The 23,905-nt window shown below is 37.4% G+C and overlaps 1 protein-coding gene across 2 annotated transcripts in view; it reads left to right on the top strand.

Annotated features, from left to right (window-relative positions):
* AKT3 (AKT serine/threonine kinase 3) overlaps nt 1–23,905 on the top strand; it is a 335,611-nt gene that overhangs the window by 253,629 nt on the left and 58,077 nt on the right. For both annotated transcript variants that reach the window (XM_075531195.1, XM_075531185.1), the window contains 2 exons: nt 6,710–6,832; nt 14,375–14,503. In XM_075531195.1, the coding sequence (XP_075387310.1) occupies nt 6,710–6,832; nt 14,375–14,503 (252 nt within the window). The remainder of the gene's footprint in view (nt 1–6,709; nt 6,833–14,374; nt 14,504–23,905) is intronic.

Raw genomic sequence — 23,905 nt, 5'->3', positions numbered from 1 at the left:
TTTCTGCTTTTTAATGCCTGGTAATACATTGCTATAGTCCAGACATTATTAATTTTACATTATTGACCACTGAAATTTATAAAATTAAAGATACATTACACATGCATTATTCTTCCATATAATCACTATGATCCTTTGGAGTCTTTGTTTTATGCTCTGTAAATTTGGTCTAGTGACTGTTAAGTCTTGGGCTAATACTGAGGCAGTGCCCTTGAGAACTCTGCTAGATACTGTATTTGTTACATAGTCTTTCAGTTTTTCCTGATGAGAGCCTGAGCTATGTTTGACTTGGGTGAGCCTGGTGAATTTCCCACCTGATCCTTTGCAGTAACTTTCCCTGGCCTTGACATTTTCATTCATATACATGCACTGAGATCATGGATATCCATAGCTACTTGTCAATATCTGGAGCTCTCTGTTTTTGGAAATTATTTTTCTCTAATTTTCTGCCTCATGAATTCTAGGTACTGTCTTTTCCTCACAGTCTGACCTCTTCATGCCAAACTCCAGAATCCCAGTAGGCCTGTGTCTGTTTCCCACTCCATACCATGAGGAGGGTCTATGACTTTTCTCCTCCCTTTTTGACTAGGGTCCCTGTATTTTACTGCTTACTGCTTAACGTAAACAACATATATTTTTAACTCCTTGTTTCATGTATTTTATATAAAGGAAGAAATTTAATCTGGTTTCATGATACCTGATAATTGTCAAATAAGAAATCTCTAATCTTTTGTTCTTGTTCTTATTGGATATTTACACTGAATCCTATTTGTAAACTGCATTTTTTCTTTCAGCAACTTGCACTGATTTTTCTTTTTTTAAAAAAACATTTTATTAGGGGCTCATACAACTCTGATCACAATCCATGCATATACAAACAGCAGTTGTATAAAGCACATCTGTACATTCTTTACCCTAATCATTTTCTTTTTTACATGTTATTAGGGGCTCATACAACTCTTATCACAATCCATACATATGCATACATCAATTGTATAAAGCACATCCGTACATTCTTTGCCCTAATCACTCTCAAAGCATTTGCTCTCCACTTAAGCCCTTTGCATCAGGTCCTCTTTTTTTTCCCCCTCCCTCCCCGTTCCCCCCTCCCTCATGAGCCCTTGATAATCCACAGATTGTTATTTTGTCATATCTTGCCCTATCCAGAGTCTCCCTTCCCCCACTTCTCTGCCGTCCATCTCCCAGGGAGGAGGTCACATGTGGATCCTTGTAATCAGTTCTCCCTTTCCAACCCACTCACCTTCCACTCTCCCAGCATCGCCCCCTCACACCCCTGGTCCTGAAGGTATTGTCCACCCTGGATTCCCTGTGCCTCCAGCTCCCCTATGCACCAGTGCACAACCTCTGCCCTATCCAGTCCTGCAAGGTGGAATTCGGATCATGGTAGTTGGGGGAGGAAGCATCCAGGATCTGGGGGAAAGCTGTGTTCTTCATCGGTACTACCTCGCGCCCTAATTAACCCATCTCATCTCCTAAACCCCTCTATGAGGGGATCTCCAGTGGTCGACACTTGGACCTCGGGTCTCCACTCTGCATTTCCCCCTTCATTCACTATGGTATGTGTGTATATATATATATATATATATATATATATATATATATATACTTTTTTTTTTTTGCATGATGCCTTATACCTGGTCCCTTTGGCACCTCTTGATTGCACCAGCTGGTGTGCTTCTTCCATATGGGCTTTATTGCTTCTGAGCTAGATGGCCGCTTGTTAACCTTCAAGACTTTAAGACTCCAGACACTATCTCTTTTGATAGCCGGGCACCATCAGCTTTCTTCACCACATTTACTTGTTCACCCACTTTGGCTTCAGCAGTTGTGTTGGGAGAGGGAGCATCATAGAGCTTTCACTGATTTTTTCATTGTCCATTTGCTTATATGTAGACTGAGAAGCATCATGGACAACTTTAATTTTCCACCTCTGAGTTTTGACTTACAATGACCCTGTAGGGCAAATAAAACTTCTCCATAAAATGTCCTGGGCTATAATATCGACAGGAGCAGGTTACCAGTATTTGCTCTTGTGGCGCCATTAGTGGGTTCGAGCATTGAATTTTTTAGTTAGCAGCTGAGCACTTAATTATTGTGATAATAAGAGCTCCTTTGTATTGTTTCTTATTTTATCATATTTTTTCCTTATTACTAGTTTTTCAGATATTTAAATATACTATAATTTGTTATGTTTTATGCATGTGCACTTGTTTATCTTTTATCTTGTTTGGTTTGTTTGTTAAGTTTCATATATTCTGTATGTACTGTGATAAGAGTTGTATGAGCCCCTAATAAAACGTTTAAAAAAAAGTTTCATATATTCATGCACGATAATTTTCACTCAGTTTTAAAACTTTTCGCATTTTTTGCAAATGTGCCTCTAGTATCTTCTTGCGGTTTCTGCAGTTATGCATATGCTTGATTTCTGGAAACTGTCTAAAGGTCATTGAAGCTTCATTCATTCATTTGTGCTTTGTAGAGTTCCGATTGCTGTGCCTTCGTGTTCACTGAGCTGTTCTCTTTCTATGACTTTTTAATCACATTCAATGAATTTTTATTTTAGATAATGCATGCTTTATCTTTATTCTTCTCTTCCTGTATATTTCTCGCTGTGTTAAATTTATATGCTTTCATAATTCTGTTATCTTTTGCTTTTTTATAATGACTGATTTTTAAAATTTTGATTATGGGTCCTGTTTTTTACATTTTCTTAGTTATAATAATTGTTGACTGGATACTAAACTATTTGAACTTTACATTTTCCATTTTCTATATTTTATTGTCTTCCTTCAATTAACTTCTGACAGTTAAATAATTTGCAAATGTAATTGATACTTTGCAATATTGTGTGTTTTATTAGTATAGGTTGAGCTTTCAGTGTGACTCGCTTGAAATTTAAGCCTGGTTGTTCATTGCTGACTCTCCACTCTGGCAGAAATCAGACAACTCTTAGCTCTGTGTGAGCTCTGAAAATGATTTGGCGTACAGCTCTTCATTTCGTCTCTATTTGTATTGAAAGAGTTTACCAGAACAATACACTGGCTTTGCTTAGTGTTCAGCTTTGAGCTCAGCTCTGAAGATCGCTATAGTGCATGCTATTCTTTTAAAGTGCCATCCCATCCCACCTTCTTCAAAATCTGACAGTGGCTCTCCAACACTGCGACTGGAGACCATACTATGCTAGAAAATACCCCCTAACAGCATGTGAGGTGATTTTAGGGATGACCTTTTTATTTTCATTTTTTCAGGAATCATTGTCTGTTTTTTATTTTAAAAATATATTTCACCCAGTACTTATTGTTCTGTAATTGATAATGGTAGAACTCTTTATTTTTCATATTATTTATTTCTATAATTATATGAACACTGTCATTTTATATAGAATTTTTAATACATTTAGTATATTTTATAATTCTACAAGTTTTCAGTTTTCCTTTTTACATTTCTTTTCTACTTAGACATTCCTTCTTTATTATGCTATCAAATAACTTTTAATATTTTGTATATTAAAAATTAATTTGTATTTTATATTTAACTATCCCATCTTAAATTTATTTTAAAATTAGCATTTAAAATTTTCCTAAGGCTAAACCATTTTCATGGCATTATATATTAATAATAATTTTATCCATTTAATCATATTATATACTTATCATACATTAAATTCTTATAAGATAACCTATTTCTGGGCTACTTGATTTTTTATTGTTTTGAAGAATAATCTCAATATTATTCTTTGCTGCTTATTCCTGTCCTTAAGTGTAGTGTAGTCTACCTTTAGATTCGGACATTATCTCTCTTTTAAGTTTTTAATGAATTCCTGGCTGTATTGTGCATTGTAGCAATATTTTCTATGACATAGCAGTGTATTTTGTGTCATAATTTCCAAATTTATTTGCCTGAAGTGCCCCCTTTCAAAAACAAAAGTTAATCAGGGCCCCTGACAATTAAAAACGTTTGTGTACTGCAGTCCGTGCCCCAGGATAAAGTGTATGTCTCCACATTTGTAGCTGGGTCACAATGTTGCCTGTAAGGAAACATGGCTTTATATAAACAACTGCACAACCATTTCTATAATGTTGAGACCCATCGTTTCAAGGCTGTGCTAGCAATATTTTTTAAGGTCAGTGTGTAGAATAAAACCCACTGCTTCCTCTATCGCCACCCACTTTCTTTTCCTTTCTATTACACGCATAGCAACTACATCTCAGTGAACCATAGAGAGATGTCAACAATGTTATTCGCTCCTTTGCTCCACATTCTGCAGGCTTGTTATCCCCTGGAAATTTCTATCTTGGCATGTTGATGTTTCTACGTTTTCTATTTCAACTGTGATTTCTGATATTGTTATACTTACTCAATCACTTCTTAACTATGTTCTCTATTTTATAATAGTGACCATATTTATTTATTTGAATTATTTAATTGGGGGCTCATACAACTCTTATCAGAATCCATCCATCCATCCATTGTGTCAAGAACATTTGTACATTTGTTGCCTTCATCATTTTGAAAACATTTACTTTCTACTTGAACACTTGGTATCAGCTCCTTATTTTTTTCTTCCTTCCTCCTTCCCTCATGAACCCTTAATAATTTATAAATTAATATTTTTTATGTCTTACATGGATCAATATCTCCCTTCACCCACTTTTGTGTTGTCCATCCCCCTGGAAGAGGGTTATAGGTTGATCATTGTGATTGGTTCTCTCTGTCTCCCCTCATATTTCCCTTACCTTCCTGGTATAGCTACTCTCAATATTGGGTCTGAGGGGTTAATCTGTCCTAGATTTCCTGTGTTTCCAACTCTTATCTGTATCCATTTACATGCTCTGATCTAGTCAGACTTGAATGGTAGAATATGAGTCATGATAGTGCAGGAGAGGAAGCATTAAAGAACTAGAGGAAAGTTGTATGTTTCATCGGTGGTTTACTGCACCCTGACTGGCTCGTCTCCTCCCCATGACCCTTATATAAGGGGATATCCAGATGCCTACAGATGGCTTTGGGTCTCCAGTCTGCATTCCCCCTCATTCACAATAGAATTTTTGTTCTTTGATGCCTGATACCTGTTCCTATTGACACCTCATGATCACACAGGCTGGTGTGCTTATTTCATGTAGGCTTTGTTGCTTTTCAGCTAGGTAGCCACTTGTTTATCTTCAAGACTTTAAGACCCCAGGCCTGTATCTTTTGATAGCCAGCCATCAGCAGTTTTCTTCACCACATTTTCTTAGGCACCCACTATGTCTTCAGCGATCATATTGGGAATATGAGTATCATGGAATGCCACGTTAATAGAACAAAGTGTTCCTGCATTGAGGGAGTACTTGAGTGGAGGCCCAATGTCCATCTGCTACCTTAATACTAAGCCTGTAAATAAATATATGTACATAAATCTATTTCTCCATTGTCATATATAAATATACTTACATATGTACATACCTGTATTTAGACCTCTATAAATGCCCTTTGCCTCCTAGTTCTTTCTTCTATTTCCTTTTACTTTCTTCTTGTCATGCTCAGCCTTCATTTGTGTTTCAGTAATTCCTCTCGGTTACATTGCTCTTGATCAAGCCTTAACAGGCCTCCTACACCCTCCTCACCATCAATTTTAGATCACTTGTTGTTCCCATATTTTACAGATAACTATTTATATATCTGACTGTTCTACCCACAGGGTTTTCTCTGTATCATTAAATCTTTTCATAATAGGTAGCACTAAATAGGTGCTCATTAATTGTATTTATGTTGTATATGATCAATTGGTTACCTTACTGTGGTCTCAGATTGTTTATTTGGTCATCTATTTGCTGCCATGATTGACTTTTAAAAATTATTCCAGAAATTGCTCTTATTTACTTTTTAACAAAACTTCTTAATGCTTTCTTCTTTATAGACTAAAGTTCAAACTCATTTTCATGACAATTAAAGTCTTAATCTATCCTGATCATTTTTTCTTTAATATTTTTGACAATTGTTCTAAATGTAGTATTTCTTCAACTACATATATTGTATATACTCTCTATGTGTCCCTTCACTATTGCAGTTTTCTCTTTGTATTATTTATACCCATATTTTTATACTTACTTTGTGCAGGTAATGTGCTAGGGTTTGTTAGAAATAAAGATGCGTACAAACATGAATAGAAATAGTTTGCACTTTCACATTTTACTTTCCTCATTTTTGAAAACTCCACTTTTTAAATCTTAAGTGAGATATATTGCTTTATTTGTGAATTATCCAAAATAGTCCAAATAAAGATTAATCACACTTGAAATCAAATATAATTGAAGCAACCATAATAAAATATAACAGTTATTTTGTATTCCCTTCATAATGTCTCTCAATAGTGGTTCCTTGGAAGAGTGAAGCAACTGTATCATGAGGAACAAATGCAATTTGATGATATATACTTTTTTCCTTTGGTAACTGAAGGTTAAATGGGGAGCAAACAGAATGCCTTAAACAAGATTGGTATATTGATTAAAACGCTGATTTAACAGCTCAGTCTCCCCTTGGAAACCTGGCAAAGCTGAGCCAGCTGCTGTCTAAGAGTTCTCAGTGTCCACTGAGAGTACACTATCTATCATCACAATATGGTGATGAGAGGTGTTTTATGTTTGTGTTAATTTCCCCCACTAAATCAGTAATTATTACAATCCTGTCCCTGCTGTTTACCCTGCAGCTGTTTTTCCATTTGTCGAGAGAGCGGGTGTTCTCTGAGGACCGCACACGCTTCTATGGTGCAGAAATTGTCTCTGCTTTGGACTATCTACATTCCGGAAAGATTGTATACCGGGATCTCAAGGTAAAAAAAAAAGTAATCAAAATTTGTTTTTACAGAGACTATAGGGACAAACACAAAGTAATTACAAAGTTACACAGTTTAGAGAAAAATCGATTTAGTTGGGAAATAAAAAAGCAGTCTGTTGAAGACTACGTTTTACTGTATTTGACAGGAAATTTCAGTAACCTGTATGTATGTAGTTCTTTTATGTCTGAGTTTTTCATCTGCAAAATTATTTCCTCTTGACTGCCTTGAGGAATTGAGACCTACCAATAATAGTTTAATTTTCTATAGATGTTATAATTAGAGATACGTTAAATACCTGATTAAAGTCAAGAGTAGCTTCAAAAGTGATATTTTTACAATTAAATTTTATTAATTGTATTCTAGCATCCTGTATGAAATACCCTCTGCAGAGAGTTTTAGAGTAAATAAGGCTGTTTACTCGTATGGAAAGTAATTTTATACTGCTTTAAACTTTTTGATACTTTAAATATCAGAAATATCTTAACTCCATCTTTTGTTGATTCATTTTGTCTTTTCATTTTGAAAAAGAACAACTTTAAAATAATTAATTAGTGCCATTAGTTTTCTAAGTTTCCTTATAATAAGTCTTTTAGGTAATAAATATGCCAGTACAGTCTCTATTGAGCTTCCCAGCTTGACCATTGTATTGTAAAAACAGCCAAGACTGTATGTAAATGATTGAGTGTAATTGTATCAATACCAAAAAAAGTGACAGTAAACTAGATTTGATCTATGGACCATCCCTGAAGTAGCTTATCAAAAGTTGTAATAATTCTCATGACACCGTTAAGGAATTAGATTGGCTATTGTTTGAAAAAATTATGCCATGAGACCTTTTGAACAAATTCTAAATGTGACTATCTTACTTTCTAAAAAGGAGCTCATGTTGTTTTCTTGACCTATTAAAATTAACAGTGTATTTCATTGATCAACTATTGATTTATCTAAACTATAATTTTATTTGCTAATAGAAATTACACAAAACTTCTAAGAAATTCTTTTTTGCATGGAATTATATGTATGCATATTTTAAAACAAGTTTTTCCATCAATTTCTTCTTGTTTATTTTAACTGCCATTCATTCTTAAGGATGGCTAATTACTTATAAATAACTGGTGATGCACATTTAACTTGTGAGTAATCCAATAAGAAGTCCACAAGGGATTATTTCAAACTGTGGTTGTGAAATACTAAGGAGCTTCATAGAGCTCACACATGGAATTAAAAGAGAATGGAACTTTCCTATGAACTTTCTGTAGTTTCCTCATATAATATGTTTATTTATACAACATACTATGTATTTAAAGATATTTAAGTATACAATACTATGCTTAGGAAAATGTAAACCATGGAATATAAAGCATTTTGATGAAGGAATCATGTAAACCATGGAATATAAAGCATCTTGACCAACCATTTAAGTGCCAAAGTAGGCTGGACATGAATTTAATGATTCTACATAGCATGATTGTTCTTAGTAACTATCGACTGACTTCAGCATCCTTGTACTGGTAATAGCATAATCATATAGTTCTAAATGTTTAGATGTTTTGAATATAGATGTTTTAAAACGAAATTTGTTGTTTGTCAGGGCAAAATGTGTATTAAATTTCCAAATTTTATAGAAATTGTTTCCTTTTCAAAAAAAGAAAGAAAAGGAAAGAAACTGTTTACTTTTCTCTGTTTTAACCCAATTTCTAATCCTACTTTTTGCCCTCATTTTAGAGAGTGAGGAAGAGAGGGTAGAACATTTGGTCTGGATTAGAGAAATGAGAATAATTTTGCAGTACTCAGTAAAGTATTTAGAATGTTTAAAACTGGAAGGTAGAATTATCAACTTAAAGAAGCCAAAAGGAAAAAAGGTTGATTTTCAGCATAGAGTAAGGAGTGATATCATTGATCCATACTCTCCACTTCTTATTTAATGAATCAACTCTTGCTTAGTACATTGAAGTTTATTAAACATGAGTTTCTTTACCCTGCCCTTGCTGATGATGGAATTACAGTAATGTTATTAAACTGCAGCAGTCATACAATTACCATATACATAGATCACTAAACTTTACTAAGCAATGAACTTGATCTTTTTGTCTGAGTTTATCATTTATTTATTAATCATTTTACTGGGCGGGGTGGATCTTACAGATCTTATAACATTAAGTACACTTGTACATTAAGCACACTTGTACATCGTTGTTTTCAAAACATTTTCTTTCTATTTGAACCCTTGGTATCAGCTCCTCTTTTTCCCTCCTCCCCCACTGAGTTTTTTTTAATATAGATTTAAATTAACTGTCACTGCCAATGAGTTGATTCCTTTGAGTCCTTTGACTCAAGGCAACCGTATAGGACAGGGTAGAATTGCCCCTGTGGGTTTCCAAAACTCAAACTCTTTATGGGAGTAGAAAGATCCATCTTTCTCCACAGAGGAGCCTGGTGGCTTTGGGCTGCCAGTGACAAGGTCAGTAGCTTTCTGCACAAATAAAAATATACAGCCTTGGAAACCCAGAGGGGACAGTTCTGCTTTGTCTTATAAAGTTACTACGAGTCAGAATTAACCCTATGCCAGTGAGTTTGGGCTTAGTGTTTTTGTTGCCTTTTAAATTTTAATATATAATGAGCCAAATATTCAAAATTTGTGTCCAAGTAAGCAAGATTACGATATCCTTTGGATAGGCATATGGAAATTTAGAGCTAGTCCATATTTTGTAGGTGTAGGGATCGGAGCCTACAAGTCTGCTAGGTCTCTTCCTCACAGTAATGAACCGCCTTGGCGGCACTGTCATGATTCTGGGAACCCATGACTCCTAGCTTCAAGCCTAGTGTTTTTCCCATGACAGCATTCTCCCTTCTTTAGAATGAAATAAAATACAGATGGGGATATATATTGGATAAGAGGATGACTGTTTCAAATATACTTATACCACTTGTATGAGGGGCCTTCAAAAGTTCATGGGAAAAATTCCATCTTTCAATTCCATTTTCTACGGACTTTCTGAAGCTCCATCATATTTAAAAAATGGTATCAAAAATTGATTTAGTGTCCCACTTTTGAACTGTCTAAATTTTGTTTCTAAGGTGTTATTATTAATCATTATTCAACTGAAAAGCCATTTGAGATACCAATGGCAGCTGTACTTCACAAGTAAATTGCTACTCTAGCCTCCCTGGCGGTAATCTTGAGTGTGGCTTGGGGTAAATGTTAACTGTCTAAGAAGTTTATCATACCTGGAATGTCTACTAAAGAGATTAAAATGAGTAATTGCTTAAGAATTACAGGCCTACAATATAAAAAAACAAATTTTATGCAAAACAATGTATCGCTTTGGGTACAAAATTACTGACATAATTAGAACTCCAGGTAGGCTAGGCTGCTGCCCCATTTAACATCAGAGGCAAAGCCTTTTTTTCACATGCATGTTAATTCACAATATTTTATATATCCGTTCATATGTTCTAATAACTTGATATACATATGAACAGATAAATTTCTAAAGCTTTTGTTTTACGTTAGAAAGTAAATTTGTTTAATTTATCAATGCAGGACATGATGTCAAAGTTTGTTTGGTTAATAACCCAGGTTCCTTAAGATTATTGAGGAAAAATTGATGGCACTTCACTGTTGAACAATAATGTTAGAAATTTTTTCTAGGACTTTTTCAATAATGTAAATTATATGAGGATAAGTCAAAAAAAGATAATGTTACTAAGGTACCAAAAATTATTACTGAAGTTTACATTGAGGCACACAGGTTCTCAGTAATGTTTTGTCTTAGTTTTATTGGGATGTCTTCAAAAAGATACTTTTGGTGCCATAAGAAAAAAATATATTTTGAGGTCAGGTCTAATTTCAAATGTTTTAACAATAGTAAAGTGGACATCTTCACAGATCATAGAAACTTTGCAACGAGATTATGGGAATTCTGGCCCACATAAAACAACAGTTTTTAGAATGCATTTGAAGGAAAGTCAGGAAAACCGCAAAGATGAGCTAAGACATTCAACCTTAACTAGCCTATGAAGCCAATGTGGCTAACATCCAGAAAGGACTTCGTGGGCGGAGGTTGTAGAATTGCCAATGATGCATTAGTTTCTGAAGTCGACTCTCATATGCTTCATCGTTTTCAACTTTAAGCAAACATCTTGACCTCAGCAAGCTGTAGGCTCAATAAAGGTCAAAAGCACTGTGTGAAGTTCATCTAGCTCAAAGAGCTAATCTTTCCATTAATTTGTGAAGCTGGATCAACGCTAATTAAGGCAACTTTGTGGAACCAATCATAGCTGAGGTTGAGTCTTCTTAGATTTACCAATGCCATCCACAGAGCAAGGTTGGTTCAAAACAGTGGTCTCCAAGGGGATCTGCTGAGCCAGTTATATTTAAGGCAGAGAGGTCGAACTCTTTGGGGATAGGGAGATTACCAAGGGATTATCTTGGTATATTTTTCCTAAAGGACACAGGATGATCATCGGTGCATATTAAAAAGTTTTAAGAAATTCGAAAATTGCGTTGGTGAGAAAAACATCAAGTAAGTTGTACTGAGGAATTTTTTATATATGTATTTGTTTAATAAAGATTTCCATGATGCTATAACAGTGCAATTTTACTTACCCTCATCTATTAGAGCAGAGCTTCCCAGCCTATCTGCCAAAAATAGGTTACAAATGTACCTCTGATATATGGCCTTCCGCATTCCCCAAGATAATCAAGACAACCTCCAGGCTGCGTTTCTTCTATTGCAGAGTGACTTGTTCATTTACCTTTGTGTACTCTACAAATTTCACTTTTTGCTCTGCGTGAAAGGTATAAACGAGTTTGGGTGGTGCTAAGCTAATAACCCAAAGGTTGATGTGTCAAACCCACTAGCCACTCCATGGAGAAAGATGGGGCTGTCTAGTCCTATAAATATTTCATTTCAGGATCTTCGTATAGGGTCATAATTTTGAGTCAGGATCAACTCCATACGGAGGGTTTGGTTTTTGAAGCTAAAACTGAAAGGTTGGAAGCCATACTTTAAAGACACTTAGTACTTTTAGAGTTTAACTTTATTCTCTGCACCAGGGAGAGCAGAAAGGAGCGTAGTACTTTCTTGTCGTAATTGCTCTGTCTAACCATACAAGTGAGCACAGAGGAAATATTTCAACATCTGCCATTTCTTCAGAATAACTGTGAACCCACAGCATTTATCAATTAGAGCCTGTTCATTTCAACTGTCTAGAGCATGTTGGTATTTTTTATGGAAGTTCTATCGTGTGTGTCAAATATTTTTCTCTTTTCCAAAGCACTAGGTGTTAGGCAACAGCCTCTACCTGATACAGACACTCACTGTTTAATCATAGCACATTATTACTACCTATTTGACTTCGTCCTGGTTTTTGCACTATATGCATTAGGCATTCTCATACCGCCTTGCTCTCGAGACTCACAGTGGGGATAACACAAATGCAGGAAACATTTCATGAATAGGCACAGGAACAGTTTCATATTCATATCATAGATAAGAAAGCCATGCAATTTAGAAGAGTGCAAAATATATTATAATTTTAGATTTTTTCCTCCAATGTATAACTAAATACTCAAAATTGAAAACACCAAAGAAATAATTTTCAGGTTTAAAAAAATATGGTGCAATGTACTTCACTTGACAGCTTTTGCTTTTAGCAGTTATCAACTGTACAATCCAGGGACTTGAATCACACAGTAGCAACCATTTCTCTTTATATTTTAAAAATATGTAGATATATTAAAACATTTTATCCTTATATATTTTAATATATTGATATATTAAAACAGCTTTTAAAAATAAAAATAGAGCATATAAATTTTTATTCCATATCTAGCTCTTTTTCCTGTTGCTTCCTATAGAGGACCGAGGAAGAAGAGAGTTGTTTGAATGAGAAGTAAAAACGGAGCAAAAACTGGAATCAGAGCTTGTGAGGGAGACGAGCAGAGGCCAAAGCCAAGAGCACAGCAGTGCTAGACAGGAAGCTAGAGAATAGTAGACAGCTTTCTCACTGCTCTTGACCGCTTTCACTTTTCACGTCGTCTACTGCATCGTAGGCTTGGTTTCTAGATTTGAATTAGTAGAAAAGCTTCAGAGGGATGTAAAGCATCTTCGTTTATATACAGTAGACCTTTTTCTTTTTAAGGATTCAAGAATACAATCTTCATTTAGTTTTTGTTGCCAACTGGAAAACTTGACTGATTTTCTTTGTAGTTTGCTGTGCATGGAACAATATTGAATATTTAATTCATTTGGCGAGCAGATTTAAGCAGACTTAACAAAAGGGATCATGTGTCTTTTAATCTTTACTTCAGTCAACATGCTTAATTATTTAGTTTCTAGCTTTAAAAGACATTTAATAATACGGCAGTCACTTATTTGGTGTCTGTTTATGTTCTGTGGAGTTCTGCTTTTAATTGGATAGTGACTTTAAAAAACTTTTCAATGGCATCATTTTAAGGAGTATTTAAATGTTTCTTAAATAAATTTTTTTCATCCTGCTGATGTTTTTTTCACATGCACATTTCTTATGCTTGATAAGAAAAAGTTTCTATTTGGTACATTTGTAGGTTGTAGGTACAAGGTTAGGCCAAGTTAGCGTGCTCATCTCCATAAGGCTCTAGGACCACAAATCTGAATTGATGTGCATCTTGTTCTAATATTGCTATTATTTGTAATGGTGCTGTCTTTGGACAAACTTCCTCTCTCCTTGCATAGCATAATGTTCATTTGAGACAGATGATTTTGTTACATGGTTAAATCTCAGATAACAGCATTCACGTAGATCAGTGGTTCTCAACCTTCCTAATGCCGCGACCCTTTAATACAGTTCCTCATGTTGTGGTGACCCCCAACCATAAAATTATCTTCATTGCTACTTCATAACTGTCATTTTGCTACCGTTATGAATCGGGTGATTCCTGTGAAAAGGTCATTTGATCCCCTAAGGGGTTGCAGCTCACAAGTTGAGAACCGCTGCCTTACATGTTTCTGAAGTCATGTATATAGTCAATGGGACTCTAAATTTACAGTATATGTGTTATGCATCTAAATTGACTGCTGAGTGTTCAAGATAAGATTTAGGTTTTCTTTACAACACCTACCCTGCCCCCGAAAGACATTTCTGTAGTTGAATATTTTATCATTTCAGTAGCTTCCTAAGACAAATGTTCAAAAATTATTTATATCTGAAGAAGATGCTCATCTCTTTGGAATTGGTTAGATCACACTCTATTTTAAAAAGAGGATTTTTGTTTACTTTTAAAAAATGATTAGGCTTTAGTTTTCAGAACTTACACAATAACAGCTCTTCAAGCATAGCATACGTTTTCAATGATTTAAAAATTAATAATTTTATCATTATAAGGTATCTTATAAAACATGTTTCTTTTCAGACAAACTAGGAATCTAAAGGGTTTATAAGTACCCGGTCCTCTGTGCATACTACCTTATTCAGCATCCAATCATTTTCAAAACAGTATTTTCCTGTTATTGAAGAATGTCGAAAAATTGTGTTATTTTTCTTAATATACAGCTGGAGAATTTGATGCTGGATAAAGATGGACACATAAAAATTACCGACTTTGGGCTTTGCAAAGAGGGGATCACAGACGCAGCCACCATGAAGACGTTCTGTGGTACACCAGAGTATCTGGCACCAGAGGTAGGTTTCCGTCTCACATGTCGAACATGTTATTGTTGACATAATTTGCAAAATAAACCACTTGACCATTTGAGAAATTGCATTACTTACTACTTGTGCCTGGATTTGAAACTTAAATTTAGTTTATTCATACTGGTTGAATGGGAGTTATAGGGGTAAGAACATAGAAAAATTAATTCTTATGAGGATTAGGCTAATACAAAGGTAGATGACCTCTTTATTGGCCTTATATGATTTTATCTGTTGGTCATATCCACTTGGATTCATTTATTAAACTATAGTAATTAAATTATTTCATCAAGAATGTTTATAGTTTTATAAACCAGCTTGGACTTTCCTTAGAAACAAAAGAAACAATGATTATTTGAATGTGTAGTTTTATGTGCTTTGATACATAATTATAGGAAATTATTTCACTGGGAAGTTAACGAAATGACAGAAGCTACATTTTGGAATTCACATCTAGGAAACTCGACCCATATGGCCTTACCGAAACTCGACCCATATGGCCTTACCATGCTGAGGGTTTGTAATAATTTATCCATTTGTTTATCCAGCACATTTTTCTTGTGTATGGACTACACATTCAGTATTATGCTGGTGATGATACAGGAACAAGACCTAAAAGGACCCTGCTTTCCAGGGACTTCTAAAGGAGGGAGCCGGAATGAAAATAAAAACACAGAATAGTGCTATATAATGAATAAGTACAGTGAAGGAAGAAATAAAAAGCTCAAGATACAGAAATAGTTTGGTGTGATGCTCTTTTAGGTAGTGTTCCTAGGTATTGTTGGTGCCTAACTTACCACCCCTAAACTTAATGATGAAAAATAACCATTTCTTGAATTCTGTGTCAGGAATGCAGATGGGGCTGGCATTTTCCCCCTGCTACAGTACAAGGGGGTACCCCAGAAAAAAATGGAAAAGAGCTTCGCTTGGTGGAGCTTTCATAGTACGCATCCCTTCCCACCCCACCCAATCCCCACTAGGTGAGCATCAGCAACTCTGAGTTAGTGCACCCAGTGGGGTAACCTGGGAACGTTCTCTCTGGTCACAGTGAATTTTTTCGTGAAAGCAGTTTCACTTTTGAACCTCTTTTTTGTAATGGCCAGTTTAAGAGAACAGCATATAGCTGTGAAATTTTGTTTCCTGCTTGGGAAAAATGCTGCAAAAATTGTTGTGCTGTTGAACACAGTTTACAAGGACAGTGCTGTGGGGAAAACTCAAGTTTATGAGTGATTTTCTCATTTTAAAAGAGGTTAAATGATGATTGATGACAAACCTCATTCTGGACATCTGTCAACTCCCAAAGGGATGAAAATGTTGACTCCTAGTGTGTTCCACCAGGTCAGACTGTTAATCAAGCTTTCTATTTAGAGGTTCTGAAAAGATTGCATACAGTGTGTGACCTGAAAGGCCTTATTTTTGGCAGGTGGAGGAATGCTTTTGCCACCACGGCAATGCACTTGCTCATGCAGCAATCTCAGTGCGCCAGTTTTTGGCAGAAACAGCATGCCTCTCTTGTCCCAGGTACTTACCTGATCTCGCTCCGTGCAACTTCTTTTTGTTTCCACAAATGAAGAGGGGCATGAAAAGACAGCGCTTTGACCACGTAGAAGAGGTGAAGCGAAAAACTTGGAAGGTGCTGTCAGCCACCCAAACAGATGCGTTTGAAAAATGTTTCCAAGAATGGAAGCACAGTTTTGACAAATGTATTAAGTATAATCGAGAGTACTTTGAAGGTGATGAGATTGTTTTGTAAAAAAATTTAAACATAGCTTTGGGGAAAAAATTCCATTTTGTGCGGGATACCCCTTTGTATATGGTGCCTCTATGAGAAAACTTTGGCTATGACAGTAGTGCTGGCCATCAGAGGGGACTGTGGCATTGTTGATACAAAGCTCCTCTGTATCATCTGGACATGAAATTTCCAAGAAGTAAGGTAAAAACTATGTGACAATTTTTTCCCCCTTAGCATAAAAGCTCATCAGAAAATGTTTTTCTAATTTTAATAGTCATTTTTAAAATATCTTCTAAAGTGTAAAATTCTATGTTTTTAGTATATTCAGAGTTCTTTTAACTATCACCACTAATTCAATAATATTCTCATTACTCCGCCCCACAAAAGGAGCCTCATACCCATTAGCAGTCTATCTCTAATTTTACCTCCCTCCAGACCCTGGCCATCAGTAATCAAGTGTCTGTTTCTATGAATGCACATATTATAGACATCGCATATAAATGGAATCATATAAATTTGGTTTTAGTGCCTGGCCTCTTTAACTCAGCAACATGTTTTCAAGGTTCATCCATGTGTCCACGAACTATCCATACTTCATTCTTTTCCTGTGGCTATTACAATAGGAATTCATTCCTTTTTTTCTATACAATATTTCATTGTGTGGTATACCACATTTTGATCGTTCATCCATTAGTTGCAGAACATTTGGGTTGTGTCCACTTTTAGGCAATTATGAATAATGCTACTGTGAATATTCATGTGTGCATCTACTATTATGACCTAGTTTCAAAAGTTATACAAAATTTCCATTGCGTGCTATTGATTGAAGCCTGCACAGATTTTTTTTTCCCCTCACAGATTTTAAAAGTAGACATCTGCCTGTTGTAGAAGAGCATGTGGGATGGGAGATAATGTTGCAGCTATCTCTGGAAAATAGAATCTTTCATAGATAGAATTTTGGGGACAGAGATCTGAATGAAAAGAAAGGCGTAGCTATTGTATAAGATAGGAAGAAAGCACTTTGCAAATCTAAGAAACAACTAATATAAAAAATTTAAAAATTCAGTTCTTCCTCACAAGACCCATCAAAGTTATCAAGACCCATCACTGTTATTGTGGTTAGAGACAAATATGGGCAGAAATGACAAAATTTTGTTAAAAAGTGTTCTGGCTTTTACATTCATTGTTCAGGTCATGTGGCATTTCCAGAAGTGAATTTCAGCTTTATTCAATATTCTAAAAGCTTTACTCTTGACCATATTTCTAAAATAAAGATACAAGCTATGTCCAGTAAGTCATGGATTGAGTTTGTTCGTGCCTTGGCATTCCTCCCATGCAACTCCACTTTTCTGTTGGGTTCAATAATCCGTTAGAGTGGCCACACAGAAATACTCATGATTAAGAAAGCTTATTAGGGAATTAGCAGGTTACCACAAGCCAGAATCCGAAAACATTAATGAGACAGTCAATGGTTCACAACAGCTCTCCTCAGGCAACAGCTAAATTCTCTTTCTAGTCCTCAGCCTCTCAGCCATGTGAATCCCTTGGCCTCTGCTTCTGCAGGCCAGGAGGCCAGGCCTTTGCTCTGCATCAGAGTTTCAAAGTCTCCTCACAGATCCTCTGTTCTCTCTCATGGTTTCCTTACCATGGTCTCTGCTCTCAGCCTGCTCTGGTGCCTCTGGTCTCAGCCTCTGCCACTTCAGACAGAGATCTTCAATATCTTCTATTGGTTTTCTCAATTCCCAAGATAGCTTCCCCCCCCCCACTTCTGACATGGCTCATCTTTATAGCCAGAGAAGTGGTAACTAAAACTGACCAGTCTTCCCTATTAGTACTACAGATGCCCTTTTTGCATTGTTCCACTCAATTATTTGGTGGGAGTTACAGAGACATGGATAGAACAATTATATTAAAAAATTTCACTTCCCCACATGGTAATAAAAAATAAGAAATTGGAAGTATATCTTTGCTGTGGGGCAATTCTAGATTTTGAGGGTGAGTCTGAGAGAAATGAAATTCCTTGTAGACAATCTCCTTTGTACATCATTCTGGAGACAAAGAGGGCTGCGTGCTGAGCTGCCCCAGCATGAAGGATGGGCTGGCCCTGTGCTGGGGTGTGGAGGGTAGCCTTTGCATGTCTGAGGCCTGCAGGGCTGGCCTCAGGTGAGGCTGTGTGGGGTGAGTATAGTATCCAATCTCTTGTCACTATTTCAGACCGTGTTCGGCTATTTCTAGGATTTTCAGTGGCATAGTCTCTCAGAAGTAGATCTCCAGGTCCTCTGTCCTGGTTTGTCTTAGGCTTGTAGGTGTGCTGAAACCTGCGCACAATGGGTAACCTTCATGGTATTTGAAATATCAGTGGTATAATTTACACCATCACAGTAAAAGTGACTGCAGCATGCGAAACTAACAGATGAGTGGTACTTTTTTTTTGTAATTTTTTAAAACATTTTATTAGGGGCTCATACAACTCTTATCACAATCCATACATATACATACATCAATTGTATGAAGCACAACTGTACATTCTTTGCCCTAATCATTTTCAAAGCATTTGCTCTCCACTTAAGCCCTTTGCATCAGGTCCTCTTTTTTTTTTCTCTCCCTCCCTACTCCCCCCTCTCTCATGAGCCCTTGATAATTTATAGATTGTTAATTTGTCATATCTTGCTCTATCCGGAGTCTCCCTTTCCCCTCTTCTCTGCCGTCCATCTCCCAGGGAGGAGGTCACATGTGGATCCTTGCAATCAGTTCCCCCTTTCCAGCCCACTCACCCTCTACTCTCCCAGCATCGCCCCTCCCACCCCTGGTCCTGAAGGTACCACACCCTGGATTCCCTGTGCCTCCAGCTCCCATATGCACCACTGTACAACCTCTGCCCTATCCAGTCCTGCAAAGTAGAATTCGGATCAGGGTAGTTGGGGGCAGGAAGCATCCAGGATCTGGGGGAAAGCTGTGTTCTTCATCGGTACTACATCGCACCCTGACTGACCCATCTCTCCTAAACCCCTCTATGAGGTGATCTCCAGTGGCCGACACTTGAGCCTTGGGTCTCCACTCTGTACTTCCCCCTTCATTCACTATGGTGTGTGTGTGTGTGTGTGTGTGTATTGCATGATGCCTTATGCCTGGTCCCTTTGGCACCTCGTGATCACACAGGCTGGTGCGCTTCTTCCATGTGGGCTTTATTGCTTCTGAGCTAGATGACTGCTTGTTAACCTTCAAGCCTTTAAGACCCCAAACACTATCTCTTTCGATAGCTGGGCACCATCAGCTTTCTTCGCCACATTTACTTATGCACCTGTTTATCTTCGGCGATCGTATCATGGAGGTGTGCAGCCAATCATATGAGTTTTTGTTCTTTGATGCCTGATAACTGATCCCTTCGAGACCACTCGATCACACAAGCTGGTGTGTTCTTCCATGTGGACTTTGTTGCTTCTGAGCTAGATGGCCGCTTGTTTATCTTCAAGCCTTTAAGACCCCAGTCACTATCTCTTTTGATAGCCGAGCACCCTCAGCTTTCTTCACCACAATCACTTGTTCACCCGCTTTGGCTTCAGCAGTTGTGTCGGGAGGGTGAGCATCGTAGAGTGCCAATTTAATAAAAGAAAGAGTGGTACTTTTTAAATGGATACTTAGTAAATGCTCAACAAGAAAATACAATTAGAGTAACTCACTCTCTCACTCACTAACTCACTCTCTCACTCACTCACTCACTCTCTCACTCACTAACTCACAAAAAAAAAGAAAATACAATTAAAAGGAATTAAGAAGTAAGAATAAGTTCGCCATGTTACTAATGGCCCTTATACATATGGTCTTAGCCTGTAAGCAAAGCCAGATACACATATAAGTGAGGGTGAGTGAAAAAATATATTGCTACATTTAATATAACACTTTATTAAACAAAATAGTAAAGTGTAAATTTACTGTTTATTGACACACTCCCCCTCTAGTACTATACAAATCGAAAACAGCTTCTGTCTGTACCCCTTCCTTGAATGATTTACATGACATCAAATGTCAGTTTTGAAATCCTCAACGAACTCCAATCAGATTTCTTTTACATGTTTTTTGAGTTTGAGAATAAAGAAGTATGCCTGGGCACCAAAGATCAGGGATTGGAGAGTGCATCGTGTACGATTTACTAAGAACGTTCTCACAGGGCAGTCTTTGCTACGATAGGAAACAATTTCTTAGTGCGGCTTTTCTGTTATTTTCTCTCTAATGCAGTTTTAAATTTTCTTCAAACTTCCTCTCACTAAGCGTTAGTGACTATTCTGTGTTGTTTGAGAAAATCTATTCAAAAAAACCAGTTACCATAAGCTTTTGAGCTGCCCTCTCTGCCTTGAATGTACCTGGCCTAGCAGATAACCTCAGAATCTACTTTTTTCCCCCCCAATCATTCTATTGGGGCTCGTACAACTCTTATCACAATCCATTCATCTATTCATTGTGTCAGGCACATTTGTACATTTGTTGCCATCATCATTTTCAAAACATTTTCTTTCTACTTTTCCCCATCCCTCCACCTTGCTAATTTATAAATTATTTTTTCATGTCTTACACTGACCAGTATCTACCTTCACTCACTTTTCTGTTGTCTATCCCACAGTGAGGGGGTTATTTGTAGATCCTTGTGATTGGTTCCCCCTTTCTCCCTCTACCTTTCCCTTACCCTCCTGGTATGGCTACTCCCATTATTGGTCCTGAGGGGTTTATCTGTCCTGGATTTCCTGTGTTTCTAGCTCTACTCTGTACCAGTGTACATGTTCTTGTCTAGCCAGATTTGTAAAGTCTACTTGAGGTCATGATAGTGGTAGGGAGGAAGCATTAAAGAACTAGAGGTGTGTTGTATGTTTCATCAGCGCTGTACTGCACCCTGACGGGCTTGTCTCCTCTACGTGACCCTTCGGCAAGGGGATGTCCACCAGAATCTGCTTTTGAAATTGGAACTGTGTTTTGAAAGTACCCTAATTAAATTAAATTAAGACAAATGTATTACCGAGAAAGCGTGTCTGCAGTCATCCCCTGATGCAGAAACACGCTTAAGCACATTTTGTGCAGACTATACCTGTGCATGTATGTACTGGAACCCTAGTAGCAATCCTTTTTGACATAATATCTCACTTAAGTAGGTATATTTCAAGCATTTGGCTCACATAGTTGTGGAGGCTGGAATGTTCCAAATTTGTGGGCCAGACACCAGTCTAGAGACTTCTCCTAACTCACATGATTATAAGTGGTCAGGCGCTTGTGAACTAGCCAGTGTCAAAAATCCCTTTGTCAGATGGTAGGCTATTGGCTCATATTCTAGCCCGAGGACAGAGAAGGACGAGTTGGATGCAGGATCGAGAGTAGGTTGCCAAATATTACTAAAGATTGGATGCAGGGCATCCACCAAGAAAACTCATCTCTCATATGATTGGCTGCTCACATCATACCACAAAATGGAAAAAGATCAGATAATATCTACCAAGTCACTGAGTTTATGTCTATCCAATTTGATATATAACCTGATCAATTTGGCACCTGTATACAGTTCCTTAAATCATATATATTATCTAAATAAACATAAGTTATATTATAAAGTTATACTTGTGTATGACATGATACAGTGACTATATCTACAACCAAAAGCACATAACAAAGCTCAACAAGTGATGAACCTTAGAACAGTAACGCTCCTCACTCTGCAGCTTGTCACATGGCCATTGTTAGTATTTAGAACTGTCGTCTTCAACCACCCATTCTGCATTCTCTTTCCCCTCAGCAAACACTGAAGATGGTCAGGGTTCTATATCCAACGAGAGGATACAAACTTTTATTTTGTAAGAATCCAGACTAATAGTAGTTATGGCATAATTGCATTGGTTTATTTTCCCATTGATTTTAATCACAGGGCATGGCATCATTAACAGATGTCGTAAGGTATCTCTTATACTCTGGACATATTCTTCTTTTAACATTAATCTATTTTTCAGGATCCATTGGTCAGGGTCAATCATACCAGTTATTAAAGGGCTCCTTTCCCTTCCTGTTGTTTCAGAGCACAATATATTGAACCTTGGCCTCCTGGAGAATATTGCCCCAACTAGCTGGCCCTTGATATCAGCTCCTCATTTTCCCCCTCCCTCCCCACTCTCCTCTCCCTCAGGAACCCTTGATTATTTATAAATTAATATTGTTTTGTCATATCTTACATTGTCCGATGTCTCCCTTCACCCACTTTTCTGTTGTCGTTCCCCCTTTCTACTCCACCTCCCCTGCACCCTGCCGGTATCACCACTCTCACCACTGGTCCTGAAGGGATCATCTGTCACAGATTCCTTGTGTTTCCAGTTCCTATCTGTGCCGGTGTACATTCTCTGGTCTAGCCAGATTTGTAAGGTAGAATTGGGATCGTGATAGTGGGAGAGAGGAAGAATTTTAGAACTAGCGGAAAGTTGTATGTTTCATTGTTGCTACCTTGCACCCTGAATGGCTCGTCTCCTCCCTGCGACCCTTCTGTAAGGGGGTATCCAGTTGCCTAAAGATGGGCACTCTGCACTCACCCTCATTTACAATGATATGATTAATTGTTCTTTGATACCTGCTACCTGCTCCCTTTGACACCTCGTGGTCACACAGGCTGGTGTGCTTCTTCCATGTGGGCTTTGTTGCTTCTGAGCTAGGTGGTTGCTTGTCTATCTTCAAGTCTTTAAGACCATAGACCTGGGCTTCTCAAACTTTTTAAACAGTGAGCCAGTTCACTGTCCCTCACACCCGTTGGACAGACTATATTAATAAAAAACAACAACTATGAACAAATTCCTGTGCACACTGAACATACCTTATTTTGAAGTAAAAAAATCAAAACAGGGCAAAAACACCCGGTGGGCTGGATAAATGTCCTCGGCGGACTGCTTGTGGCCCACAGGCTGTAGTTTGAAGACGCCTGCGCCAGATGCTATATCTTTTGATAGCCGGGTACCATCAGCTTTCTTCATTCACCACATTTGCTTATGCACACATTTGTCTTCTGTGAACATATCGGGACGGTGGGCACCCACTGATATGATTTTTTTCTTCTTTGATGCCTGATATCTGGTCCCTTCTACACCTCATGGTCACACAGGCTGGTGTGCTTCTTCCATGTGGGCTTTGTTGCTTCTGAGCTAGATGGCTGCTTGTTTACTTGCAAGCCTTTAAGACCCCAGATGCTGTATATTTTGATAGCCGGGCACCGTCAGCTTTCTTCGGCACATTTGCTTGTGCATAGAAGGCCATTCTTTCATTCGCTTCTGCTGTGTGCTTGTTAGAACATACATCCATGGGAGCATCAATGAATTCCATGAACATGAACCCATTGCCACACTGCATTTGCAATGAAGCAAGTTCCTTCATCTTAAGGCAATTAAATGTGGGATACCATGCTGGTGGATAGGATGATCTATAAATCCATACCTGGTATTGTTAGCAGAAACATTACTGCAAGAGAAGGTAAATCAGTACCCAGAATAAGTGTCTCTCCAAGTAAGAGGGAAAAATATTGCCTTTTCCCAAAAAATCATATCATTGACAATGTGGTGAGTGCAGAGTGACGACTCAAAGCCCATTGGTAGCCAACCGGACACCCCTTACTGAAGGGTTGTGGGGAGGAGATGAACCAGTCAGAG

Source organism: Tenrec ecaudatus, chromosome 1 (genome assembly GCF_050624435.1).
Source record: "Tenrec ecaudatus isolate mTenEca1 chromosome 1, mTenEca1.hap1, whole genome shotgun sequence".
Classification (NCBI taxonomy): domain Eukaryota; kingdom Metazoa; phylum Chordata; class Mammalia; order Afrosoricida; family Tenrecidae; genus Tenrec; species Tenrec ecaudatus.
The sequence above is the reverse complement of the archived record's forward strand: the minus strand, read 5'-3'. Positions and strand labels throughout refer to the sequence as shown.